The 24596-nt window shown below is 37.8% G+C and overlaps 2 protein-coding genes across 2 annotated transcripts in view; both read left to right on the top strand.

The window, feature by feature from the left end:
• The window catches only part of LOC120432338 (histone-lysine N-methyltransferase ash1), a 348037-nt gene that overhangs the window by 86013 nt on the left and 237428 nt on the right, over positions 1-24596 (top strand). The gene's annotated exons all lie outside the window — the stretch shown is intronic.
• LOC120432356 (activating transcription factor 3) overlaps positions 1-24596 on the top strand; it is a 68827-nt gene that overhangs the window by 29912 nt on the left and 14319 nt on the right. The window contains exon 2 of the mRNA XM_039597545.2: positions 16070-17030. Coding sequence (XP_039453479.1) covers positions 16809-17030 — 222 coding nt within the window. The 5' untranslated portion in view covers positions 16070-16808. The remainder of the gene's footprint in view (positions 1-16069; positions 17031-24596) is intronic.

Genomic DNA, 24596 nt, shown 5'->3' with positions numbered 1-24596 from the left:
CGACTGACAGGCCCGTTTTCGGGGTGGTTCCAACGGGGAGGGCCATTGCTCAATTTCCATCAGTCCGTGTGAAGCGCATCGGTGTTGTGGCTTGTTGACGCACGTTGATTTTTTGCCAAGTTGATTTTAAGACGCCATTTTGAACTGCAGCTCAAGCATAATTTTTTGACCTTAAGGCTCTGAAAGGCATCATTCCCGATTGGCCATTTGGCGGCCATGTTTGTTTTAAAAAAACATTCAAATCTTGATTCAGAATGCATCAATCAAAAAATGGTTTTCTTTGTGTTGTTTGTAGAAGCATTTTGCATATAGTGATTTTATTTTCATTTCAATTTACTTTTTCTGGACCCTGAATTCAGAACAATCATTGACAGTCATTGCCCCAAGAGTGAAGGACACCTTCTACGACCTTAAGTTTATTTCTATCAATATTGCAGTCTGTACCAATCAAATTATGTTTCGAAACAGCTAAAACGTGATCTCGATATTTCGGTATCAACCAAAACATATCAAGTTTGCACGAATGGAATGTCCCTTTTTCAGTAAATATTTTGACTAAAAACAAATAATAAATGTTCCAAAAATGTCAAAGTTTAAAAAAATATTCAAGATAGGGGTTGAAATTTCCAAAAAAAAAAAGTGTCCACGTGGTTTATGGATGGCCCCAATGTCAAAAAAAGAATTTTCTTAAAACGTCAAAAACCGTACATGCGGCTTGTAAGCTCAACCACGACGATCTGCGAGCGCTTCGACAGCGTCGACTTGGCACATGGCGTATTGATTTGCCATCCAACTGTGAACGCTCGGAAAACATGTGTTAGCGATAATTTTTGAGCAGTTTAAATGTTGGCTGCAAGTAAAAAGATATTTTCGAGAAAATGTGCTTCTTTTGAAACCACTCGCGCACTACAACGAAGTTTTCATTGCAGATACAAATTTAAAAAATATTTTATTAACTAATCAATCATCACTAACGTTATGTTTATTTTCTCATCTTTCAGGTTAGTAAAAACCGTCAAGTCGAAGTCAAAAAAACAAATCACCAATAAGGAACACGTAAGTTTGTCGAAGTTTGGGACTCGAAAAAAAACAAGATGAAATCAAGAAAAAGGATGCATCCTGCTCAGGGAGAAAATTACTGTCAGCTGTTAAAAACGCTGTCATAAATTAACGAGAATAATCTCCGGCTCGAATTTTCGAGAGTTGTTTCGCGCTGGTAACGATTGCACCAACTCGAAATTTCGGCGTTTGAATCATTTGTTTGTTCTAAAGGAGCTATTAGACTGTGGCAAACAAGCAAACAAACTAGCACTTTTTTGTGTTTGACAGCAAACCAACAGAGCAGGAAAACTGTCAAAAAGTTTGTTTGTTTTTTTGTTTGTGATAGTCTAATACATCCTTAACAAAATATTATGAACAACAAAAGGCAAGTGGAGACAAATGGTTGTTTTTTTATTTCCAAAGTATTTACATTTGAAAGGGAGTTCCGGCCTTTTTGAGAAACTTTTTTGTTCCCTGAAATGATCACTTTTAGGCGAACTATGAATCAGCTAGGTTTATAAACAATTTTGAGAAATATGATGTATGCGGTTTGAGGGGACTGAAGAAACCATCGATAGATGGAGCAATATCGAGATAGTGAAGGTCGTCCACCAGAGAGTCGACTGTATTACAATTTTGATCTTTAAAAAATGGTATTTCAAAGCATTAATCGTCAAGACGTCAGTGATACTGAACACGTGTTCCCTTTTCAGGTTAAGGTAACACTTAACCTAGTGCCGCTGTCGTTGACTTTCTGTCATCTGGCAACCTGACTTAGCCACACACGACGACGTCGCCACATCGTTTTGCACACACTGTCAGTTAAAAACGTGAAAACAACAACTGTGCAACATGGCCCGCACGTAACCCACCGGGTTCAGAGTCGTGTCAAGATGCATAATGAGGAATGTCGCGCAAGTGTGCTCCACCGCTAATAAAAGGGAACGGAAAATATTTAAAATATTTCGCCCCGCGCGCGCTCAAGTAACGAACATCAAAGAGTGCTTAGCCGTCGACCAAAGGGTTTGGACGGAGGGTAAACACGGCCGCCAACTGCGACCGGTTGACAGCGCGCGGACTAATATAGCTGTCAAGGAGAGGATGCGCGTTTGCTGGGCGCAACTTTAGACACAATGTCTACTATTTATTTTCTCTAGCGCGATTGATGTGTGTTCGTCGTAGACGTCCACAAACGGGTCATACTGCCAACCCACGAACGGACCTGAAATGGCCCCGCCAATGAGAGTGAGCTCTTTTTGGCGTAGGGGAGAGTGGGGAGACTTGATCCCCGGGGACACTTGATCCCAAGCCTGTATCTCGTCAGCATGTGGGTAAAACAATGAGCTTTGTTTTAGAAAGTTGTGCGAAATTGACTAAAACTCATTGTAGAAAACAAAGAAAAAAATTAAAAAATATTTAGATTGAGTGTCACACATTTTTCTAAAAAGTGCTGCAAAAAACTTCCAAGAGATCTTTTTTCTTTGTTTTGATAAGCATAGAAAACACTCAAAAATTATTCAAAAAAATATTTTTTATACATGAATTGTTTGATAAACTTATAAAATACGAAACCCTTACGCATTTGACGTAAAATTTATCGTCATACTATTTTTACAATCAATTGTTTAAAAAAGTGCGTTTAGGGAGACTTGATCCCTGCATTTTTACAGTCACTGGAATCAGCCTCAAGATTATTAATTGGGCTGGGTTTTCGTACATAGTTTCCTTTAGTATAGTTGTACATAACTTACTGCAGTTTGAACCATTTTTCAAAAGTTTTGTTAACAAAAATTACCAGCTTTTGTAAACATGCTCAATTTTGGTCTAAAAAAGAAAATTTTAAGTTTTTAAATATTTTGCATGCTAAACTTGTTATATTTTGAACACAAACGTACAGGTTTAATGTGAAATGGCTGTAACTTATAGAAAATTAAAAGTTTGGATGAATAAGAAACATTTTGCTTAAGATTTATTAAAAATGTAGAAAGGGGGATCAAATTACCCCCAACATTTTGAAAATGCCGGTTTAAAATATTTTTTTAAAACGCTTGGCATGATTCAAAAAGTTTATCTGATGAAATACCCTTATCAGCCAAACATAGATGAATGATTAAGCTTTCAATTCATGCAAAAAGTTCATAGTTTTGTGAGAAATTGACAGAGTTATGTGCGATACAAAAAAAGGGGATCAAGTCTCCCCACTCTCCCCTACCTTATCACTTCCAGGGACGCGTACGGCAAATATCAACACTCTTGTACAAAATCGTTAAGGTTTTACCCATAAATAAACATCAAAGCGTTGCGCGCTCGCCGTCTTTGATGGGAAAATAATCGGCGGAAAAGTCGTAAAGAGCCAAATCCGAACTCGTCGCGAAGGAGAATTAAGTAATTAAAACATCGAAGTGGACATTAAATTAGTATTGAGCACCTCCCCTATCGGGAGAAGCGAAAAGGCTAGTAAGCCTTACTCATTCTATAATACTTGGTAGCTTGGAAGCTTTTTTCACATGTGATTTTGCCACAAATATTTGCAAGCACTTCCTGATCAAACCTCAAACATCAATACTTGATAGAATCTTGCGACCAGTGTTGAACGAGCTCACTTCAAAGGGGCTACCGTCAATAAAGGTTAATTTGATACACCCAAACAAAATTTCACTGACATTCAGTGATGACTGGGCTACTGACATCCGTTATCAGCACTTTTGTCTGAATCTCGGTCAACGCTAGTAGTACAACTACCTTCCACTGCACGGTATCGAGCATTTGTTTATGATTTATGCAGATTAGAAACCACACACGATAAATGCTATTGTACGACACCTGCTTGTTTTGTCCTCTGAACCTTTCCCCCCCTTTCCGCTAATCACTCCTAACCGGTAGTTAGTGAATAAAACAAACAGCAATCAATGTGTGCACTTTTTCCACCCCCTCTGCAGTCCCACTCCACCAACTTGTTCTCTAGTAAATAGAGGTGGTTTATTTGTTTTTACACTCAACTCGCGCGGCATTTCATTGATAGAACGCCGCCATTGTAGAAACCGTTTGCTGGCATGCTGACATTGACTTTTCCCCTTTTGCAGAACGTTTGAACGCAGGGCACGATTAGCAGCCCCCTCCCCCTCCTAATCGTAGCAGGCGCGGAGTTGGTCGAGGCGACCAACGCCGCTTACTTCGATGAATCCCTATAATCAATCGCTTTGACGGAGCACCGCCATGGAGAATAAATACATCGTCCTAATCGATATTCGCTGTTTTGGTGAACCGATGCTGGAGTACCCCGCGGGCTATTCGCGGTACATTCGAGGAGGAGCCAGATGTGGGTCGTGAAGGTCGCCAGCAACCAGGGGGTTGATGCATAACCTCGTCGCATTGTGCTGTCAGACCGGGCAAAATATCAATAGTTGGAATCTTTCACTTCCCGGACAGCGAGTGACAACGAAAATTACATTAGAATTTCAAATGAAAACTCGTGCTCTCGTGGGATCTTGTCAATCATAAGTTGACATGCGATTTTGATACACTTCGGAATTATGTTTTTTGCACGGTTTTTGACCGTGAACATATTCTTGTCATGTTTCATTTAAATTTCAAGTTAGTAGTTACAATACTATACCCATTCGTATTGGCTGTATAAACGTCAGCTTCAGACACATCCGATGGCAGATTTTCTGTCAAATTTGCCAACGAAACGAGCTGCTCCTGTATGGGTGTACGAAATGAAATATTTCTCCGCGTGTCGTGTCGTCGACAACGTGACGAGATTCCACGCTGGGAAATATCATCAAACCCAGCCCATCAACGTGTGGCCCCAGAAGGCTGTGGCCTGACTGATTGATGTCAGTATCTCGGGCCTTCACAGGGACTGAGAGAGAGGCTTCGCCCGTCAGGCAAGAATTTAATAATGTCATTACTATGCGCACTACGCACATAGTGCCACCGAGATGTCCCAAGAGGCAAGGACCAGCAGCAGCGTTCGAGCTGCGGTCGTTACATACTGTCTATTCGACTTTGCATATAAGTTACCAAGTTGCGTTTCCACACGTAAACCACGATCCTTCGGCATGCTTGAATCAATATTGTATGAAATGGCGAGATTCTTGAGAATCTATGCCACCATTTTCTGACCCCCATGAATAAGAATGATTAGAATGAAAATTTCAACTACTCAACACGTCAATTAAATTTCAAATAAATTTCCCCCTTTCCGCCTGATAGAAAGTGCACTCCGCTGCACACAGAGTGTGCCATAAAATCTGCATTAAAATAAAGCAAAAAAACACACACACTTTACGCTGCCACCTACACCTAACGTAATTATTTTGCATACCTTACGCGCGCACTCCTTGTCCGCCCCAAAACCGGACATGCACCGGACGCGTCGACCAAAGCGCCAAAGGCCCTGACTAATAAAACAAGATAATAAGCTAATAGACCACACCACCTGCCTGCGCCTAGCATGCCATGCCGTCTACCCATTACGCCTTCTGCGATCCACCTACGCCAAGGGAGTCAAAGTTACTATAAATTATAGCAAACGAAACAATGCAATCCTTTATGCGAAATTTGCGACCGAGTCGGCACCGTGTGGTGAATGCCTAATGAGACTGCGCTTGAAGGTGGAAAGGTGGGGAAAAACACAATTATTGATGATGATTAATTGTTAATCGGACAGCTGTCCGGTTGGGTTATTTTTTTTCTAACCTGTGAAATCTTGTGAGTAAACCACGTTTGAAGTCGAAACTATTTTTTTTTTTAATTTCTTTGTTTTTTTATTTGCCTTAAACTTTGTGAGGGCCTCCTCTATGACCAAATAAATTATTTTGATCAATTCTCTACGGAATGAACTTTTTTTCAAATTTCAATTTTTGTATGTTTAAACAGGCTGAAACTTTTGAGGTGTCTTTCGTTTGCCCGAAGGAGTTATTTTGCATCATCAGTTTGTCCATACCAATTTCAATACCCCCTGGCTCGATTCTTTAGGTAAAAATAAGTAACTGTGCCAATTTTGAGTCAAATCGGTTAAGGGTCGCTTTTTGTCGTTGAAGTTTGTATGAGAAAATTAAAAAAAAAATATGGGGAAAAGCAAAAGTTCACCCTACTGTCCATACAAAAATGGTATGTGAAAATTAAAAAATCTGTTTTGGAAGTTTTAGGAACTGCACCGAAAAAAGATATACACAGAAAAATAAAACTCTATTATTCTATATTTTTACTTTACATGTTTCAGGAAAAATAAAATGCCATATTTCCTGAAAATTCAAGAAAAGGGAAAACCCGTTTGGTTTTTTACAAAAAATGTGATTTTTTTTAATCTAAAAAAAGATATTTTTTTTAAAAAATACCCTGTTTTTTCTTTTTTCTAATTTGTTACTACGGCCTTTTGTTGAAATGGCAAAACAGCAAAACATGAGATTTTTCCAGTATCGCCAGCCCTCCTTTTTCATCATCGATATCTTGGGAACAGCTTTCTGCAAAACGGATTACCCTAATGATACAGCTATATTTTTAGTTCTTCATTTTTACATATATTTTAGAAAGCTAAAAAAAAGGGTCGAAAAAAATTACTTCATTTTTAGATTCAAAATCGGATTTGAAATCAAAATTTTAAAAAAGTTCCCGTTTTCGAGATTAATTCACCTAAATTCTCGCAATTCCTTGTTTTTTTTAATAGTGCCCGTGGTTGCCCAAGTTTGAAAATATTCTTTTTTCAAAAAGGTCGATTATTGATCCGATTTTCAATGCTTAAAAAATAAAAGTTTTGTGAAATTTTCTGCTAAAAAAAATATTTCGAAATTTAGCTGAACATTTGAAAATGTCAAAAATAAGTATTTCTAGCCCTTTGATAATGTTATTCTTGATTTTAAAGTATCGAAACAAATCCATTTTCATGTAATGATTGTGAGTTTTTTGAATATATTTTTATGTGAAAGATTAGAAAATTTAAGGTTTGTTTTATCCTTTATCATTCAAAATCGGATCAATAACGGACCTTTTTGAAGAAAGAATATTTTAAAACTTGGGCAACCATGGGAACCAATGAAAAAAATCCAAAAAAAATGCGAAGAATTTAGTTGGATTAATCTCGAAAACGGGAACTTTAACAAAATTTCTGTAAACTAATTCTGATATCAATTCCGATTTTGAATCTCAAAATGAAGTAATTTTTTTAACCGGTTTTTCGAAATTTTCCAAAATTTATGATTTAAAAAATCAAAGACTTAAAATATATTTTGCCCTAGCTGGATCATTAGGGTGATCCGTGTTGCTTAGTAAGAAAGGCAAGAATTAAAACAGTCTGAAATTTTACTTGCATTTCTAATCAAAGTCAAATTTGCTGCTGAAGCTTGTTCGTGGCTTGGACTTTGTTGTGTAAAGAAATTTTTAAGATAAAATTTTGTTCGGTGGTTGGATTTAGACAGGTTTTGACATTTTCAATCGAAACAGCATCTAAAATCAGTTCAAATCGATTGGTCAACAATGTGTATTAATTATAATAAAAGATGTTTACACTACTCGAAAACCCTTAAATATTGATTAATTCGTACTAATTTTAAACTCCCACGGGTTTGCCTCGGTATCATCGCCTACAAGTGGCCACCAGGAACCGAGGCGCCACCGTAATTGCTATTTTCTCGCCTCTCTGCTACCCATCAAAACCAGCAACGACTATATGACCAACGACGACGACCACGATTGAATCGAGTATTGTGGCCATAAACCAACGACCGTTGGGTTGGGGACTGTTTTTCGTGCGGGGGAGTTCTGCTAGCACCAGCAACTAAAATCCCATCCGGTCGTCGTCGTCGTCGTGGTGATCGATTTGATTAAAAAATGCAACCACCCTACCCTACCACAGCAAAAGGGGTGACCCCCTCAGGGAAGCTGAAGCTGGTGCCGATTCGAACGCAGGGTAATTAACTTAAGATGGCATTAAACTACTTGGTGTACCCATTTCAGAGCGGGACCCCAAGCCCCGACAAAAACCGGAGGCTGTGAATGTCTGCAAAGAAGAAGCCGGACGTGATTCTCCGAAAATGGGAAACGAGTGTAGGTGCAGCAGCAACAACGGTAAGCCCTGGTGTGCGACCTGGTTCAGTCGCAATATGCAAACTAATGACCGTTGTTGAACCACGCGCTGCGACAACTTCGTCGAATCGAAGACCCGCAGACCTTTGGCTTGCCGTGGGGTAGGCTTTTGTGCTAATTTTTTTTTTTGTTTTTTTTTTCGGGGCTTAATTTAAGGTCATAAAAAGTTTATTTTCGCGAGAGCTGTAAACTTGACCAGAGATTGCAATCAACTTAACCTCAATTATTTTCGGACGGAGGGCACGCGGGCTGTTTTGGGTGTGAAAAGAAGATGGAAGTTGGGCAGCATAAAAACTTTGAGTGATTGGTTTCCTTCTTATGATTGTTAACTCGACAGGCAGGAGTTTGAGAATCGTAGAAATGAGTATCAAAAAGTTTTAAATGACAGAAAAAAAACTATTTTCAGAATTTTAACTCAAATATTGACAATATATACACACAGAAAAAAAAATGATGGTAATATTCATCAGGAAATGGTGACAGATTTTGTGGCAAAATAAATGATAAATTTTACCCCAGAAAATGATGAATTTTCATCAGTTTTTGATGAATATTCATCAGGTTCACATTTTTACACATTTTTTATGTAATATTACTCAAAAAAAGAAGTAATATTCAACCTACCCAATTTTCAACATTCCAAAATTCAACTTTTTTTTTCTGTGCAGACTGGACTTTTTGGTCAAAGAAAAAGTACTCAAAGTAAGAGTTATGATCTATTCTGAGAAAACAAACAAATTTGACAACTACTCACAGATCTCACCAAACTCAACCAGATCAGTCAGGCACTCTAGTTCTCGAAAATTAAATTTCCGCTCGACTGGGACCCATTAACACCGGACTCGCACGACACTGGGAACCCCCTATAGCGCTCTCTTCAAGGTGCCAAAACAGATTCCAACTCTGGCAAAAAAAAAAAAACAAAAACTAGGCATTTTGAAATTCGTCGCAGAAGCCAATATTTCATATTTTTATGGTGCTGGGAGCCCATAAAACTATCAACCTTCCTTTTTTTTAATTCATCATGAGGGTTTCTTCTCTTTTTTTGCGATTTCCCCTTTTTATTATCCTCTTAGTGGGTCCATCTCGCTTGCGTATATGAATGACGGTGATAGATCTCTCCGGACACGTCGCTGCGATTGCCGCGTCAAGGTTCCGAGGAACCCATCGAGAAAGAGAGAGTAGGTCACACCGAGAAATTTATGCAAAACTCGCACTCTCGGCATTACACGCTGAAAGAAAAACATAAACAAATTGTAATGTTGTGCCTCGCAGCGTGGCCATGCGGCGCGTCGTCGGACGCCATGTTGGAAATAATCGTAAAGACAAAAATCGCATGAAAATCATGCCCCAATGTCTCGATTCTTGGGTCACAATTTGCCATTTGTACTGCGAACAACCGGCAAGACCTCCCTATAACAATTATCATTATTAATTTTTGTCGATAAATTTCCGCGGCCTGACCACGGCGACATTAGTACACCGAAATGCAAAAAAAAGGAACAACCCTGTTGTGAAAACAGGCCCGGCCCAAAGGACGGCGTCGCGTTTAACGGACTTTTATTAATCCTTGCTCGGCGTGGCGCGCCGCAGTTTTACGACCGGTGCCAAACGTGAGGAAATTTTCCAATGGACGACGTCGATGGCAGGGATGCCAAATCTTGGTTGGGTTCAACTTGTGTTTGTTCTTGAATGTGTTCGTGGCATATGCTGCAACCAGAAGAGTGTGTGTCGATTGACAAAAACTCGAAATTATCGAATATTTTCTCACCAAAGATCTGATTGACCAGCATGACGAGAATCTCTTCCAAACTATCAACAGAATTTCAACGAGTAAACGATATATTCATAAATCATTTCAATTTTTACCTAAATCCATTTGATTTAATAATGTAAAGCACCTATTTACAAGTATTAAACATCTGCGAAAAGTGACAGCACATTTACCAGAGTTTGACATTTTATTTTTATCAGCTTTTGTGTTCAAGATTCCTTCGGAAATTTTCAAATTGAATTTGTAAGCCTTTATTTTATTGATATTTTGCACATCAAAGAATCCTTCCTGATTAAGAATATGTTCGATTCAAATTATACTAATGAAGACGCTTAGTACTAAATAAAAATTTAAAAATTTGATTAAAAAATCCTTTTTTTTTGATAGTTTATGCTTTCCAAAGGTAGAAGAACATTTTGAAACTCAAAAAAGGTTTTTTGAAAAAAACATATTTAATTCTGTAAGGTATTGCAGTCATTAATTTCTGTGCACTTTTTTTAAATTTATCTGAAAATTGGCCCAAAAAAATATTTTTTAATTTTTTTTTTCTTTTAAGGCAAAGTTGTTTTAAGATTTTAAAAACATAAAAAGATATCTTTAAGCTAACAATATATCGAATATCCCTTTTGACCTTATGCCAACGTTATGCCTGCTTTTCTTATAATTACTTTTTTGATCAATTCTCTACGTTTTCGCGAACCGATTTTTTATGAGACTTTCTCGATTGCACCCTTCTGTAGAAATAAACTATTTTGCATCATTGATAAATTGCTGTGGAAACGTTCAAAAATCCGAAACTTGAGAATGAATTCTCTGATCGATAAGGTATCTTCGACAAAGTTGTTACTAGAGTCATTCTATTTTCATATTTTGAATATATTTTAGTGCTATAGTGCACGACAGACTTTTTTTATTTAGGCCAAGTTATGATTTCTTGAAAAAAGTTAAAAGCTGAGTTTTTTATTCGAGAAAAAAAAACTCGAAGAGATTTCCGAATTTGTTTGTGGAAATGAAATTGAATTTCTTTTCGAAAAGTACTTCTTGAAATTCATGTTACCTCTAACCTCTTTCCTTTTTTAATTGTTCGTTTTCAAAATATTTTTTCGAATTTGTTTTGCATTTACTAATTTTTAGAGAGATCGCGAAAAAAATGCGCAATGTACTTTGTTCTAGAAATCAGGAGTTCTGATGATTTTTATAACAATAATAACAACTTAAAATTGCAATCTAGGAGGCACTTTTCCTTTTAGCTTTTATCAAAAATTCCTTTGGCATAGGAGCATTGGAAAGAATAACTCTTAATTTTTAAAGAAAATATTTGGTTTGGTTGTACTCATTTCATATGACATTGTAGATGTTTTAAAAATATATACTTTTTGAGTAGGAAATTTTGCTGTATTTTTACTAACAATATTTTTAGTCTTAATGATCGAGATTTGTTGGAACTGAAAAACTTATTCTTTTATGTTATTGAAAATTATGAAAAAAAAAACACAGGGTAACCAAATGATTAAGATTGAAGATTGTTGAGTAATGCCAAAATCTAATATAATCTAATCTAATCTTTGATTTTTCGTTCATATTCATCATTTAAAATTTCTGTGTTCTTAACTTTCTCGTTGAGAGCAGATGGGAATCGAACCCAGAACCATTCGCTTACAAAGCGAAGACCGTAACCGGTCAGCCACGGCCGCTCCCTGAAGATTGTTGAGTAATGCCTTAAATACATTCAGAAAAACAATTAAAATTTAAAAAAAGGAAGTGTGATGTTCATAAACGCCAATTAAATCCAATTTTGTTTTCTTGTTAGAAGGTTTTTGGATTTGAAATAAAATGTTGAGAAGATCATACCAAACCGTCCAATATGAATAAAATAATTGCAATTTGTCCTAAACTTTCGCTCGCAACTGTATCGATCGATTCTGTCGATCCAAGTCCGCGATCACTCCAGCTGCGAGGATCTCTTTCAATCAGCGTTCGCGCGCGCGCGCTTTATTTAGTGCAAACGATTGGCAATTAATCCAACTTAATGGGTCGCTTTCGCGTATATAAACCCAACCCTGCGGGCTGATTTGAGAGTGATCGTGTTGTTATTTATGTTGTTTAGTGGACGATTATTAATGTTTTGAAAGCTTTTTTCTGAAATTCATGCGAAATGCTGCAACTTTGTTGTATTTCGATGGACACTTCCAAAGACAGATGCGTTTTTAACAGATCTCTACTAATTTAGAGGGGGAGGGGTTTACTAATTACTGGATCACATATCCATCAGCTTGAAATGAGTGACATTTCCCATGGCCAGTGGATTAGCGCAGTGCACAAAGAAGAGACAGAACAGTCGTTTTAACGTCCTCGCGCGATTGATGGATTCCGGGTATTAAACCGTCGTTAGACGCTTGAGATATGGACGTGGCCTCGATTGGTTCCGTTCGCGTTCTACTGCTTAGTGACGGACAATTTTGACTTTTGGGTGGGGGCAAATTTATGTGTTGTGTGTGTTCTTCTAAATTTTCGACGATTCTCCACTCCAACAGACAACCTCGAAACCAGCTGCAGAGATTTGAATATCGTCGAGGACACATCACACGACGATGTGCTGGGAAGAATCGCCAGATGTTGCGGATGGTTCTGCTTCCGGCCCGGGTCCATTGTACAGACAACCGCGTGCAATATCTGGGTATATTTATGGATCGGTTTATAATTAAACCAAAAATCCACTGACCTTGGGGTTGAGCGTGCGTAAAGATGGTTGGATTTTTCGAACAAATTTCGGTGGGTACCATTTTTTTCTGCCATGTGCGGGAGGTCCCCCACTTGAAAGTGAACGGATGGCAGTCTCGAGTATAGTGTTCAAGAATAGTGTTTTTGTTTGGACACCACTAGAAGCGTTCGAGAGTGGCCATCTTAAAAGATCACTCCGAAATGACCCGAAAAGGACTGTGAATCATCACCGCGGGATAGTCCCGGTTTGTGACTCATCGGTCCATCAACCTGGACCTGGAGTTTGGAAAGCTCCGGTGTCAAAAAGTTCACCCCCATCGGGGACGATACAGGTCAATAAATCACGGACTTTGCCGAAATTTGCCGCACGCAGTGACACTCTCTTCTCGACTTCTCGAGGAGACGACGAAGAAAAAATCAAAAAAACAATCGGTCATAAAAAATTATAGTGTTCGAATAATCGAGTAGCTCTCAATCACATTTGAGAGCCGCGTCGCGCGGTCTTCGTCTTCGGTGGTGGTACTTATGCAAATTATGCGATTGGCCTAAGGCTGGCTTGAGTTTCGGATTATTTATGCCAGTGCCTAGCTCGTTTTGGGGATTCAAAGTGATTGGCGATCTACGGACAGCCCCCATCAGGCACAATACCGAAAATAGTTTGACGAACCTTAAAAATTTCCGATTCCAATCCATCAACTGCTTTTAGGGTGTTATGACATTGAGTCGTTACCACCGAATAAGTTATAAGATTTAGTTAAATTCCAATATGTTTACATCTTCGCTGTATCTTTCACAATCACCACACCAGCGATGGAAGAATCTTCATCGAAAGATTTGTAATGAGCATTCACTGAGAGAGAAATTCGAAAAAGATCGATTCTCTTTTCTGCACCCATCCGCCTCAGTCTCAGTATCCACAAAAGCTGCCACAAAATTCATTTTGCCAGATCAGTTACGTGATGCGTGGATGGTTTACGTTTGCCTCTCTCATACTCTCTCATTGCGGCTTTTCGAGAGTGAAGTAGTCTTCTCAGTGGTGAGTGCGAGAGTGCGTGAAGAAAGATGGTAAAAAGTGAGTGTGAGTGTGTGAGTGAGCATTAGGTACGGTATGTCCACGCCACCTTACTCCCCTATTGTTGCTGTAAAATGTTCCAAGAACTGTCTTTGCATTTGTGTTCGATAAGATAAGACGATTACCTACAGATTTTTTTTATTATTTAAAAAGGTAGTTTTTGGAAAATTTTACTTAAAAATCTATCATAAAATATGACTTTAATAACATAAATGATCGTAAAAATCAACTCTACCCCGATAACCAGCGTCGATATCGCCAGACGATAACTTTACCGATAAACAACGTCATTTAGTATCAATTCAAGGCAAAATACTAAGCTAGTAATAAATCACAATACAGGTCAATCAAACCGAACATTCTCTACCCAGATTTTTATAGTTATTTCATTCAACATTTTATATCCCCACACCGCGACGGTGTCGGCACCTTTGTGATCACTCAAATTAGCATTACAAACGACTACAAAGTGTTCCACCCACTTGCTGCAGCTACCGCAAAAAAAAACCCGCTACCTTCCGGCAATGCCTTGTACGCAAGTTCCGATCGCTGAATCGCCTTATCAACGCGCAACAACCGTGCATTCCGCATCAGGTGATAACCGCCAAATCGGCTCACCCGTTGTGACAGAAAGCAGCCAGATTTAGTTCAACCGATAAGAAGCTATTTCGCCGAGTTCTTGGAAGTGGACTCTATTGTTGTTGTGCACCGAATCCATTCTAGCAAACGGGTGAACGTGTTTGCGTTCAGGGGCACGTTCCGGCGTAACTTGACTTGGTCCCACCGCACTCCTCGTGAGAAACTGTGATCTGCTGCGATAAGGAGGCGAACTTGAATGGTGTCACTAGCTAACAATGGTCGAGTTTCGACGAAGTCGTAATTTTGAAAAGAATAATGTTGCGTTACGACTGGAATTGGGACAAATTTTATAGCAGGCGGAGATCCAAAACCAAAGTGTCAATGCTGCACCTATTTAAGGGGACAAGGGACATTCTCCACGGTATACCAAAATGAGCTACGCTGAAAGTTTGATGGTTTTTGAGAAGGTAAAAGCTTAGAATTCGCCCTTATACAGGTTTCAGACGACCTAGTGTTCCATTCCCCTGCAACGTTTCTCAAACTCACCGCTTACTGCGACCAAAACTTCGCCCAATAAAGAAGTCATAAAAAATCGAATTTATATTAAATTTTTATCAGTGCAACTAAACCGCTCCCCCAGTGCAACGAAGTGCAGTTCAGCGCAAAGTTCATCGACTCCAAAGTTGTCTTTGCCTAAAAAGAAATCACTTCAAACAAGTGCTACAAACGGCGAAAATGGCGTCGCTTTCGCCGCGCAAGTGTTAATAAATTTACGGACATTGTCGGCCATATTGACTCCCACGCGCGCGCTGCCATTCATATCTGTCCGTACTGGGCCTCCCCTTTAATACGTTTACCGTGCGCTGGTACGAGCAATTGCTGGAACAGTGTTGACAGGACCTGGAGCACCTCGTAATTAACTCGTCACGGGCCTTTTGGGATCGTGCTGGAACAAAACACACTTAAAATTCCCGCGCGCAAAGATGAGAAACGAAGTTTGGCCTTCGCGTGGTTGAAGATCGCAGCAACGCGGAAATTTGGGGCTTGGTCATGGCATGCTACCATGCGCTTCGAGTGGGGTACTTCAGCCCAGGGGTGTAGAGTGATGTACGCGGTACTTGAAAGCAAGCTTCTTCTCGAAATTTTAGGAGATCTTGAAAAAAGGTGCTTCTTTTGCGAATGGTAAATGACATTGCTAAGCTGGCAAACGGAAATCACAGATTATCGCTATAGGTTAGGCTTTTGACGATCAGGAGGGTGACAAATGTCACGATAATTGCAAGTAGCACCACACGAGGTCGCTCCCAACCAGTGGCGCGTCAAAATCGAAAGCTATTCGCACGTCCACTTGTCTGTGGCGGCCAGCAGTTTCACATCCGCACTCGAGAGTCGTTAATGGATGTCGCAGGTCACGATTTTAGTGTTTTTTCAAGTTGACGAAACTTGACGTATTCGTACGTGTGCTGAGCTGTTTTGTGCCGTTCGACCACCAGCAGCCGTTTGGTTAGATGTTAATTGGAGATCTCACCTCGGGCGACGAACTGCTAAAACTCTACTACTAGTTGCAGATGCAGTTTCGATGCCCTCGGGCGGTTCACTGGTACTTGACTTGGGGGACTTATCGTGATTCGAAAATGGTGTCATAATTGAAGCGAATTATCGAATTCAGCCAACATCATCCAACTTAATTGGCTGCACCTTGCGGCAATGAATTTAAATTTGTTCTTGTGTAAAAAATACCCATTTTAATCAAAAAACATCCTGACGCATTTATTCTTCTCATGTCGTTGCAGATTTCGTAGTGTGCCCCCGTGAACGAAAACAAACAAACGAATAAATTATTCCAATATCATCATCTCGTCGCCGGCGCCGATAGTCTCTGCAGAGTTTCTGTGTTCTAACGAAAGTAATAATAATTTAAAAAAGAGGAAGAAACCCCCGGCAGCAGCCACCCAAGAAGAGGAGAACCCGTCGGAAGATTGCTGCCGAAAGCGTCAAGAGTCGTGTGTGTGTGTGAGTTTGTGCACACCTCCATTAAACTTTGACCTTGCGCCTTAAGCGGCCATCATCATACACACAGCCATAGCCTACTACGCGAGTCGGTGTAGCACCAAAGGGCCCAGCCAGCAGTTGCAATATTGTGATTTTTACTACAAGTATATTGGAAAAAAAGTATAAAAAAAATATATATGTATATTTAAAGTTTCGTGTTTGAGAGCTGATTTTTTATAACCGTACGCTGTCAAAACGACTCGGCAATCGTGAATTCGAGGAGAGAGCGAGCCTTGTGGAAGATTTCGATCTGTGATTATTTTTTGTTAATTTTAAAATATTGCTTTTAATCAACGTGAAAGTAACGCCGTATACTACCTTAAAATATACACACGTAGAGTGCAAAAGAAAGTGCAAGAATAAGGAAAGAGAGTGAAGAAGAAAGAAGAGAGGAAGAGAAAAAAGTTAATTCCCATTTTTATGATTATTGAATAAAAAAAATCTCGTGCAAAAGCGAAGCAAAAAGAAGTAGCAGCCACCATGTTCAACTCCAACCTCAGCCTGACGGTGCCACCGATGCTGGGTCTGGACAGTGGCGTCTGCACGACGCCCAGGACACCGGAAATCCTCAACTCGTTGATGGCCATGACGAACCCGCTCGAGTACTCGTACCCGGTTGCGGCGGCACTTGCAAATACCGGCACCACCTCTATCTCAACAAGCACCACCACCAACAACAACAACAACAACTCAGTGTCACAGGTGAGCCGGTTGATGGTTGATAATTGAACCCGTTGCCCCCCTCCTTGAGTAATAGCGAGAGAGAGAGAGAGACTGCAATTGAATTAGTCTCACCAATGAACGAACCTCGCCTACTTTGGTTCGACCCCGCGTGTGCCAAGAATAGAAACCGTATTCGGGCCAACACCCCTCCTCCCTCGTTCAACGTAGCATGCGTCTCCGTATTTTTTTTATTGAAAGTCATTAAATAATAAATTTTTATTTTCGCCAAACCACACTTTTATGTGCGTGTCACTCGGGCGAAAATACTGGCTGAATTGCAGTTGGGTACCCTTTCCCGCGGTGTCGGTTCACTCCTTTTCGTTGTAACTTTTTTTGTTTTAATTTGACCCTGCACACGTGCGCGACATGTGACAAATTGTGATTCTTAATTTTTTTTTTCGCTTCACGAAATTCAGAAATAAATTTGATAAACATAAAAAAAAACACTGAAAATGCAAAAAAAGCGTCTCCACAATGCCGCCAATCGGCACCAAAATCGAACGCTCGGTATCTGGTGGTGTAACCAGAAAACCAGAAGAACACACTGGGAAAAGGTCACGCAGCAGCCACCCGGTCGGGTTGGAACATAAACATCAATGTTGATGTGTGTGCTCTGGAAATCAAACAGAATACCTCCCAGAGATCTCGCCAGCACGGCGGCGATAAGTTATCCCTTGGCGTTCAATTTAATAAAAATCTTGTTTATGGAAAATACCTGAAAATTTAAAATTCAAGCTGTGAAACAAGTTAAATAAACGCAAATTTGGGCTGAAATTTGGGGTAAAAACTCTCAATATTGAAAAATGTATTTAAAAACAATCAGATTTGAGGTCATATCATATAAAGACATGAACAAATTCGACATAAATAATAATATTAACGTGAAGACTTCCATCATTGCCATGATTTTTCGATCAAAGATATAAATTTTGCATCGCAATCAATATTTTGACAAAATTCCTTTTACAAATTGTTCAGAATAGTGCCCTACACATGCTGATTCCTTTTGGTAACGATTATCCCATTTCTTGCAAAGTTATGGAAATCGTCATTAAGGGGTTACATACATGTAGAAAATTAAAAATTTCATATTTCAGAAAATTTAATAAATCCACTTAAAAGATGATTTTCAATCACTCCTGAAAGTTTCACCTTCCATCGGATGAGGAAGTAAAATGTCGGTCCCGGCCTTGGTTGTTAGGCCGTTAAGTCATTCCAGGTGTAGGAGTCGTCTCCATGCCATAAGTACAAACAACACACCAAACCAAGCCTACTCCTGTGGAATCGCTGGCGGCGGTTGGACTCGCAATCCAAAGGTCGTCAGTTCAAACACTGGGGTGGAAGGTTCCTTGGAGTAGAAAGAGGTTTGGGTGCTCTCTCCATTCAAGCCTTCGGACTCCTAGGTTCGAGCAGAAACTTGCAATAGAGACCACAAAAGACCCGGGGGTCGTTAATGTGGATGGTTTGATTTTTTTGAAAGTTTCATGAAGATATTTCATGATTATACTGAGTAAGAGACAATTTACGTTCAAAATTTTGCCATGCGCAAAGCGAACTGTCGAACTTTGTGAGCGTTTTTCTCTGAACACCGAGTTGATTTACGGGTGCCACCATGTCTCGAGATGGGATGGACTAAATTGGCTGTAATTTGGGGTGAAGACTCCCAAGACATATTCCGTGTGCATGGCGAAACCCGATTTTGAAATTTTGCTTTTTAAAAAAATACAAAAATCTAAAACTGGCGATTTTTTATACGAAAAACATAAAAATATTTTTATCTTTTTTTAAAACAATTTTTTTGAAAATCGGGCTTCGTCATGCACACAGGACTGGTTTAACGAGGCTTCACCAAAATTTTGAGCCGATTTGGTCAAAGCAGTGTGGAGATATCAAGGCACCCGTTTTTTGAAACTGCTAACATAAAATGGCTATATCTCGGTAATGATACAACCAAATATCTTCAAATTTATTTTGATAATAGTTGAAAATATGTATTTTAATGCCCTTAAAACATAATTAAAAAAAGTTTAAGTGTGTGTCCAAACCAACCTTTTACATTTTTGTCGATTTACATGTATGTAACCCCTTAATCAATGATTGCCAACTAGGACGTCAATGATTGTACCACAAAATTATATAAATTTTGAAACACATTTGATTTAGACCAAAAATTCTTTCAGTGGCTTCAAAAAGGCAACAATCGGCACAAGCTGATTCATTTTGGTGCATAAATTCGTTAAATTGAATTCAATACAGAAAATATTAGAGTGATGATCATTTTTCTTCGAGAATGTTCAACGGCTTTACCTTAATTAGTTTTTAAGTTCATCTGCAAGTAGTCCTTTAAAATTAAGTTATATGATTTTTTATCAGACATCATATCGATACCTCTTGACAGTGTTCCCAGATTTTCATAAAGATTTTTTGGATATCCGGCTTTTAAAATTTAATAACATGTGGATATTATTTCCATCAAGGATTATAACACTCGGCATTAACATTTTCTTTAAAAAAAAACTCGTTGCAGATAAATAGTAAATTTCACTTAAGAAATGTTATTTTATACATAAAGGGCTGCTATATCTTCGACCTTTCTAGGCTAAATCTCTTTTTTTAATCCCTAATTCCCGTTTTGGAAATCAATTAAAATTGTAAAATTTCTATATTTTTTTTACCTTTGGATTATTTTGTTCGATACCAGGTAAATTTAAAAAATATAGGTTTTTTCGAAAAAAAATCTCGTTTTAGAAGATTAATTTGAGCAATTTATGTTCTACGAAACACTTTTCTTGTTTTGTTTTATTTTTTTCTTCATTCGTTTTCAATATTTCTGTAGAGTAATTCTCTACGTTTTTTGCAACCTAAAAGATTAAACTTTTCCCATGCGTTCCCTATGTTAACAAATTTCCCTCGGTTTTTCCATACAAGGCAAATAAAATGGACATGTGCAATTCGAAAATCTTTGTCTTGAGGAGGAATTTTCTGATTGATTTGGTGTCTTCCGCAAAGTTTTGGCTATGATCATGATTTTCAAGAACAAAATAGCTGAGCGAAAAAATATTATTTTATAGAGGCAGACGTAATGTTTGTGATACATTTGGTACTAGAGTTTTGAATTACTGATGAAGTGATGATTTTTGGATAAAAAAATCGAAAACATTATCATATTAAATTTAAAATAAATACAGTTAAAAATTTAAATATTTGCAATCGAAAACCGATTTTTTTAAAGGTGCTCCATTTTCAAGTTGTTGGTATTTTTTGGCTAAATATCCGAAAATTTTTAAATTGTATTTCAAAAGTATTTCATAAAGCACCCCTAAAAAATATATTTTAAGAAAGTTGGGAAATTTCCAACAATTTCCTTATTTTTTAACGTAAATAAGACTGCTGGGACAGGCCTGAATTAGCTTTTGGATACAGCTTGAAGATACAGAATAAGCAAACGAGCTTTTGTTAATTTCTATTAAAAACATTTCGAAATTTTTAAACCATGTCTAACATTATAAAAGGGCTAAAATCACCTATTTTGGACATTTTAAAATGTAACAAAATCAGATAAAAAAATCAAAATTTAACAAAATGATACAAATTACGAAATTCTAGAGAATCAGTCAATTCTAGATTAAATTTTCAAAACAACCTATCCCTCATGGGTTTCCTATGCAGATAGGGCCTTTTGAAAATTTAATCGAGAATTTTTGTTAATTTAGACAAAAAATATATGTCCCTATATCCCGCCTCCTTAACCATTTTATAAGGCAAATTTGGTTCCTTTTAAATAAAAACATAATTTCGACATTTTTCTCTACGTCGTATTCAGCATCCCTTCATTTTACAAGACAATATTTCATGACAAAAAAAAATGGAGGACGCAAAAATTTCAAATTAAAAATTTACATCAATTGCAAAAAGATAAAAAAAAAATCCAGCATTTTGATAATCTGAAAATATATTCGAGTTGATATTCGTTAAAGGACGACGCGTCTCCATTGCACAGTGGTCCAGATCGCAAAATTGAGAGGAAAATTGATTTTTAGAAAAATTGAGAAATTTTAGAGCTCTAGTGTTTTTGAAAGAGTTGTTGCAAATGGGAAGAGGCAACTTTTGGTTTTGTTGAAAATTAGGGTGGTTCACGACTTGGACTATTGTGCATTGTGATTGCTGAGAACTTTAAACTACTAACTTTGTTCATAAAATATTAGAAAAAAAAACTATTGTTGTTTATGAATTCATCGAAAATCGGAAATACACCTTTAAAGTCAAATCAACAGCTTGCATGTCTCTTTGCTGCAATTAATTACTTCCGCTACCTATTGCTCGAGGTTGTAATTAATCAATTTTAGAGGATCTTCCCCGAATCAACTTAATACCGCCACAGCCATTTCGTTCATGCTCCGAACCTTGAGCTTGCCCCAAAGCCAAAGCCTTACTTCTCTGATGGAAGACCTGCCATCGCCAAGCGTTTACTTTGTTTAACAGTGGCCGATGGCAAAATCACGTGTCCCAAACCCAAACCACGACCTCCTCCGTGCAAGACTCTTGATTTATACCACGCCTGCAAGAGTTCCGGAATACAAACGCATGTGTTGTGCGCGCGCGGTCAACGGATTCTACGAAGTCAGTTTTGAATTTAACTCTCCCACGAAAGCGTGCGGGGGCGTTACAACCCTCACCTGATGTGGAAGCAAAGTGCACGCACACACACCCCTTTGGATTTCACCTTTTTGATATGCTTTTGTTCCATTGAAGAATCCTCCCCCCTTTTGAAATGCGAACATGAAAGAGAAACACGATTTTTATCGGAGAACTCGGACTAAAAAGTCGTAAAAAATTGCACGTTTTATGCGCTTTCGGGGGAGCACACTAACTAACTTGCACTGGAAGGTGGCAACAAAGTGAGTACAATTTAGGCATTTGTGTATTAATTTTATTACCCGAGCACGAACTGGCTGGCTACTCCGGTCACATTGGCACCAGCCAGAACTCATACGAACAATCGTTTCTTGGTGATTGGGGAAGATTTTTTTAAAACACAAAGACATACAGCGTTCAAAGAATAAAAACTCCCAAATATTATTGTTTTTTTTTTTTAAACCATCAATTGAACATTAACGGTTGATTCGAAAGATTAGAAATTCACCACAGTCACTTTAAATTCACCACAGCGTTTTAAAACAAGGTTGAAGTTTGCGATATTTGGGTGTTTAAGATTAAAAAAAAAATCAATGATTTACGTCTGTTTGTCCGTGTTAACAAATAGTTAAAAAAAATTATAGTTTTTAAATATTTCCATAAAACTGTTGAATGTTTTAGGAAATTAACCAAACCTGCCACTAAAACCCTAACCTTACCTAAACCACCAATGCCAAACTACTCCACACTATACACTACACAGGTGGGGGAAACCATTACGAAGAAGAATAGGATTACCCCAAACCCACCTACCTAGCAGGGGAGGCCTTCAAGCAGAGGTGGGTGCACAAATGGAGACGGCTCCGGAAATCACCCACCTCAACACCACACACACACCTTTTGCCACTCCGCGACGACGTAGGTCCAGTGGAACGGGGGATGGTGTGGTTTTAATTCAATTTAGCCAGATAATAAATTAACTTGCGACCATATTCAACACTGGATACAATGTGTGTTTGTGTGGCTAGTGGTTAGGGTGGTCTTTATTCATGCAAAAATTATGACATTTGAAAAGGCAAAAAATAACATGTTTTTGATTCCAGTAGATAAAATTCTTCAAATAACATGTTAAAATATCCAGTAGGTAAAACCAAATAAAATTTATGACAAAATGGAATCCACCCTGACATTCAGTAGAACCGAAAAGAACACGTTCGTTCATCGTTGGACCGCGGTCAGGGAACGCGGTAATTCTCCCCGAATGAGAAACACGCGCGTCTCCATCGGTTTATGGTGGCTCTATACAGTCCATTATATAACGAACCTATAAAGGCAAAAACTGGCACTGCTGCTGGAATTGGTGCTAGATCTGGTACCAGAGAAATACATTTTTGGAAAAAAATGATGTTTAGAAAAAAACCAAATCATTGCTATACCAACATATCAAAATCCAAAATCAAATTTTAGGTGCAAAATCTAATTTGCAATAAAAAATAACCTGTCATATTTTTTATAATGTTTTATTACATTTTTAGATAATTTTTTTCGATAAATGTTCAAAAGATTGCAATTTAAAAATGCTTCCTGAAGCAAAAGCACTCACGAAAAAAATATTGTTTGTGAGCCGAGAAGATTTCCTTTCTTTTTTTTACTTGGTTGACCAGACTGCTAATTTCAGAAATACAGCCTCTTAAAGTTTAAATGTTACGAAAATGAGTTTTTCACAGTGCCAGCTAAATTAATATTGGTTAGATTTTCAATATTGAATCATGAAACTTTTTTCTGTAGCGCTAATGTACTTGGTGCACCTTTTGTATGGATGTTTGTAAGGGGGGAAAAAACGGGACTTCCAAGAGGTTAATTAAAAATGATTTCAACATTTGAGAATCACGAATAACCTTTTCAAAGGATGAGAAACACTTATTTTGGAAATGCTGGGCTTGATTTTTAAGATTTGAAAATTTTTTTTTTCTACAAAAAAAAGTTGGAAAAGAGAAGAAAATGACACGAAGATTATTTTTTAAACAAATCTAACCAATAGTAATTAAGCTGACACTAAGAACGCCTCATTTTTTTAAATCTAAATTTATGTTTAAATTGCTGTATCTATGCAATCAACAAACCAGAAAAGGGAATTTTCTCAGCTCTCAAAAAATATTTTTTTGCTTGAGTGCTTTTCCTTCAGGAAGTATTTTACAATTGCAATCTATTGATTATTATCGATAAATTTTACCTTAAAATTTAAAGTATATTTTTGATTGCAAATTGAATTTTGCATCTAAAAAAGTTTTTTGAAATTTTGATTTTTTTTTTCGAAAAACATATTTTTTTTAAATGGTTCTATCCTCAATTCTAGCGCAAAATATGGCTTTTATAAATAATAAAACTATGTATTTTGTGACGTAATTTTTAAGTGATAAAAAGTATTATTAAAAAGTCGATTTTTTTCTGACAAGTCCTGAGGTTATTGCAAATTTTATTTCAAGTTGATTGTAAACTATTTTAGAAAAAAAACATGGTATCGTAACTTGTTATATTTTAAATCAAAAAGAGCGCTTTTAGACTTTTTGTTGATTTTGAATTTTGGGACCATAGATTGAAAAAAAGACATAAAACGTCAGGGTACAAATTATTTTATTAAATTCATTGATATTTTGCAAATATTTGCTAGTACCATAACTGTAATAATATATGAAGCATTTAGTGATACGTTTTACGAGCTCGCAATTTCGGGACCACAGATTGGGAAAAGGCATAAAACTTTAGGAAACAAATTATGTTCATTAGTTCATTGATATTTTGCACTTTTCCGGTAGTGCCATAAATGTAATAATGTATAATTTTGTGATACCTCTAGCTTCCAAATTTTGAAAGTTGGGCTTGAAATTTGTTTTTTTTAGGCCACTAAAC

The sequence above is a fragment of the Culex pipiens genome, chromosome 3 (assembly GCF_016801865.2).
Source record: "Culex pipiens pallens isolate TS chromosome 3, TS_CPP_V2, whole genome shotgun sequence".
NCBI lineage: Eukaryota > Metazoa > Arthropoda > Insecta > Diptera > Culicidae > Culex > Culex pipiens.
Note: the sequence above shows the minus strand (reverse complement) of the source record. Positions and strands in the feature narration are given on the sequence as shown.